The 4,501-nt window shown below is 32.3% G+C and overlaps 1 protein-coding gene across 1 annotated transcript in view; it reads right to left on the bottom strand.

The window, feature by feature from the left end:
• Positions 1 to 1,651: 1,651 nt before the first annotated feature.
• The window catches only part of LOC106466454 (lipoma HMGIC fusion partner-like), an 86,628-nt gene continuing 83,778 nt past the window's right edge, over positions 1,652 to 4,501 (bottom strand). The window contains exon 3 of the mRNA XM_013926739.2: positions 1,652 to 1,770. Coding sequence (XP_013782193.1) covers positions 1,652 to 1,770 — 119 coding nt within the window. The remainder of the gene's footprint in view (positions 1,771 to 4,501) is intronic.

Below are 4,501 nucleotides of genomic sequence, written 5' to 3' on the forward strand. Positions count from 1 at the left end.
TCTATTTATAACAATACAACATACAGCCTCACATAAGGTTAATTGATAGTTAGAAAAATCATTCTTCATCCATTTTATATGTGACGATGTACCCTAGCGAACAATGCTGCATGATATATGTATGTTTATATGAACAATACAACATTCGATTTTTTTTGGCTAACGTAATATATATAATAACGTTAATTTTTATTATACCGTCAAGTTAATTAATTATTAGACAATAAATCTTACATTTTAACCAAGGGAGGACGTGAGACAGAGTATTAAGTAATTAAAACGTATGTAACTTTAATGATTTATTGTCGATGATACAGTATTTCATTTCATCCATCTATTGTGGATGTCTAGAAATAATTTTTCAAGCTCTTAGTGTGGTTGTTCTGAAACCCTCCTAACAACTACAAAAGTTGGTAATGCATAATGTGCTTCCATGAAGAATACTATATTTTTTCCTTTTACAAAGTCATTAAACATATAGAAAAGCCCACAGCGGCACAGCGGTATGTCTGCGGACTTACAACGCTAGAATCCGGGTTTAGATACCCGTCGTGGGCAGAGCACAGATAGCCCATTGTGTAGCTTTATGCTTAATTAAAAACAAACAAACATATAGAACACAATCGATAAGAAAATACTTATGTGCATTTCTTTTAGAAGCACATAAAAACTGAATTTTGTTTTTTACACACAAATTAAAACAAAAAATGAAAACTTAAACAAGTCACCGTTATATTTATGTTGAAATTTTATAAAGTCGTGTATATTTGATGCAAAAAATGGAAAAAACACGCATAACAATAAATTTATATATTGTGTAAGAGAATGAGACCAACTAAAAAGAATAAGCTAAAAAAATAAATATATGTAACTCACTGACATCACCCACTAACATATTTAAAGAATAAACTTACACTTGTTTGAAATTTACTTTTGGGCTATGCCTAAAATGAAATAACACACACATAGAGCGAATATCGTTAACAAAATTTCACTTTTAATGTGAAGTTCAATTTCATTTCACCATGTAAGGACTTTTAGAAACGGGAATGAAGACAATCAGTGGCTCACCATTTCCTTCTTGGAACAAGTTTTATCACGACTTGTGTTTCATATACACAAGGATATCTAGGTATTGCAGTGCTTATGAATGGTTACTTATCTTGGAACAAGTTTTATCACGACTTGTGTTTCAAATACACAAGGATGTTTAGGTATCGCAGAGCTTATGAAAGGTTACTTATCTTGGAACAAGTTTTATCACGACTTGTGTTTCAAATACACAAGGATGTTTAGGTATCGCAGTGCTTATGAAAGGTTACTTATCTTGGAACAAGTTTTATCACGACTTGTGTTTCAAATACACGAGGATGTCTAGGTATTGCAGTGCTTATGAAAGGTTACTTATCTTGGAACAAGTTTTATCACGAGTTTGCTTCAAATACACAATAATATCTAGATGTCACAGTATACATTTACGAATGGTTACTTAAATAGCAGTTTGCTGGTGATGTTGGAATTGACATAAAAGGGGAATACGACATAAAACCTATCACATTTGTTTTCCTTCTTCTGGCTGTTTATACGAACGTCAGGCTCTCACAAATTCTCTTTCCATAAGTCATATCCGGTGCGAGGGCCTTCCCATAGGTCATATCCGGTACGAATGCGGCTTGATTCGAGAAGCTCCGAGAGACAAAATAGCACATAGAAACAGCATTGTGACACCAGCACCCATCAAATAAAACGACCATGATAACTGACAAGCTCCTGGAAGTAAATGAATAAGCAGAATACATCAGAAATACATGTTTAGGTATAAGTATATATTTTTCTGAAACGATATTATGTTTTATTACGTATGTTAAAAGGTTTAACAAAACATTTGATTGTAGTTATGCTTTTCAGGAAGTAGCCATAGAATTTAGGGTAGGGGATCTTCTCTCCAATGTATTCAATGCCCTTTTCATTTTTTTAGGTAATCATAGTAAGAATTCAATAGAATGAAAATTTCTCCTCTTCCTGGGCCGAGCGCGGCTCGGTGGTAAGCGTGCCGAACTATGGATCCCTACTTTGGGGCTGTGGGTGTGTTATAAGAGAGACAGTCAAACCCAACTATTTGATTAGAGTAGCCCATGAGTTGGCGGTGATATTAAGTAACTGTCTTCTTTCTAGACGACTAGCACAAACGAATCTTTTTTTTTCATTTTAATGATAGATTATTTATGTTTGATTGTTCTTTCATTTTTTTTTTTACTGTTTCAGTTTCCTGATGTTAAATGTTAATAACTTCCAGGGCCGCCTAATGTCATCATGGATCTGGGAAAGAATTGGTGTGTGTCCCCACCTCTGAATAAGTTTTGGAATAATGCTACGTACACGCATAAGTGGTTGAAAGTGAGGATAAAGTTTGTGTAAACGTTTTGTTCTGATTTAATACATTCTTTACACTTTTTTTGCTACTCTTATGAGCTTCAGGATATACCCTAAGCCTCTCCGCCCCCCGGTGGGTCTAGTCACCTTTATATTTATTTGGTTTCTTTCTAAAATGCAAGAAGAAAACAAGAGATTTTAACCGTGTTTTAGCAGGATTTCTTTATTTATCGTATTGAATTTTTCTCTGAAATAATCAAGTCTTAGTTCATTCTTCAATCATTAATAATTAAAATTAATGTATCGTAGATTTATAAGCTTAATAACCTTTTTTTTAATGTTTTCTGGTAACCGGAGGATGAACTCGTAAAAACCTAGCTTTGTTGATTGTGTAAGGTGAGGTTCCGCAGAGATTTAGTTTGGAACCTTTGATGTCAATTGTTCGATCAACAAAATCAACGAGCAAGTGTTATCTAAAACGTTTGAATTATACTTAAACGTTGATCAATTGGTTCAAGGTTTAGAAATGAAGATAAACCTTTTGTAGAATGCTTTCTTATTTCTTGTTCAGAGGTCTAGAATTATGAAATGAATTATAATTACTAACATTTTGTGTGTGTATTGTTTTCCCAGTAAAAAAAAAGAGTATATATATATATATATATATATAATTAATGTTTCACTTTGGAATAGAAACCGAAGTTTTTATCGGTTCTAAAACTATGTTGAGCTTTATATTTTTAGAATGGGTTAAATGGCAATATAACGTTTTATAGTAAAGGTTGTTTAATTATTTCGCTCAGCTTTATAACTATACTATGTTCACTTTCTAATATTCTTGTTTACTATAGTTCTATGATTTATAAGTTTTAGTTACCCAACCCAACAAACACCAGCTTTTCTTTATGATGTTAAACTGACACTTGTCTGATGACAGAAACCTAATGTTAGATATTAGGGGTCAAGAAGAAACAAATCCCATGTAAAAGTATAGATTAGGACTCGGAGATCAATTAAACGGGTCAACTTTTGCGGGCGAATGCATCATGTTTCCGCCACGCAATCCCAACATGGCCAATTCTGACACCATAAAAAATCGTGAAAAATACAGAAAAATTGAAAACTGTTCATATCACTGTTTGGGATCTGCAAGAAGTTATCTTTGTATCAGTTCCCATGTAAAGTTGGTTTACATACACATGAATAGTTCACGAAAATCCAAAGTTTGAGCAAAAGACAAAAAATCCTAAATTGTGTATATTTCTGTTTGATATCTGTACAAAAATATCTTTGTACCAAATCACATACAAATTGCTCAAAATACGGCCGAATACTTGACCAAAATTATGCTTTTTTGTGAGCTTTGCCCCCTTAGAAAGACTCAAAATGGGCACATCCAATTTTTTTTTATATGTCAATGTGTTGGGCGTATGAAAATGTATATTTGTGCCAATTTTCATCTTGATTGCTGTAAATATGAATGTACAGGAGCCTAAAATATACATTTTTGGATTGGTTGACCTTTGACCCCATAAAAGCCTTAAAAAGGCTTAAATAAAGAATGAAAAACGAGTCTGCGTGTATTTGGCAAAGGTATACCCCTACCATGTTTGAACTCAATCCGCTTAGAAATGAAGAATGGACATGAGTATTTGTTGTATCATGGATCAAAACGAATTTAAACTGAAGAAATAGTTTACTCTATGTTAATGAAAACAAGAGTAGAGATTTTATCGTAAAATATTGAAAGCACATAGTTTAAATAGACTATGTGTCTTTTTCATAAAAGAAAGCGAAAATCCCTAAGTATTAAAGCTAATTAAAGTCGAATCTTATAGAGTTTAACAAGATTAATAATAATGTTTAAAACTAGTATTTGTAATGAACTGAAATTAAATAAATTACGGATGCACACACTAAACAAAACAAAATTGACAGAATCAATTACAATAACCAGAAAAGCGAATGCATGGATGAAGTATTTCGTATTTCTGCTTTTATCATTTATTATATTTAATGTATTTAAACTTTTTATATATACACCTGGAAAAAAGTTAAGCACCCCCAAATATTTTTCAGGATTGCTTATTGAAAATAACGTTTAACTTTCATGATGTTGAGCAATGTT

The sequence above is a fragment of the Limulus polyphemus genome, unplaced genomic scaffold (assembly GCF_000517525.1).
Source record: "Limulus polyphemus unplaced genomic scaffold, Limulus_polyphemus-2.1.2 Scaffold2263, whole genome shotgun sequence".
Classification (NCBI taxonomy): Eukaryota; Metazoa; Arthropoda; class Merostomata; order Xiphosura; family Limulidae; genus Limulus; species Limulus polyphemus.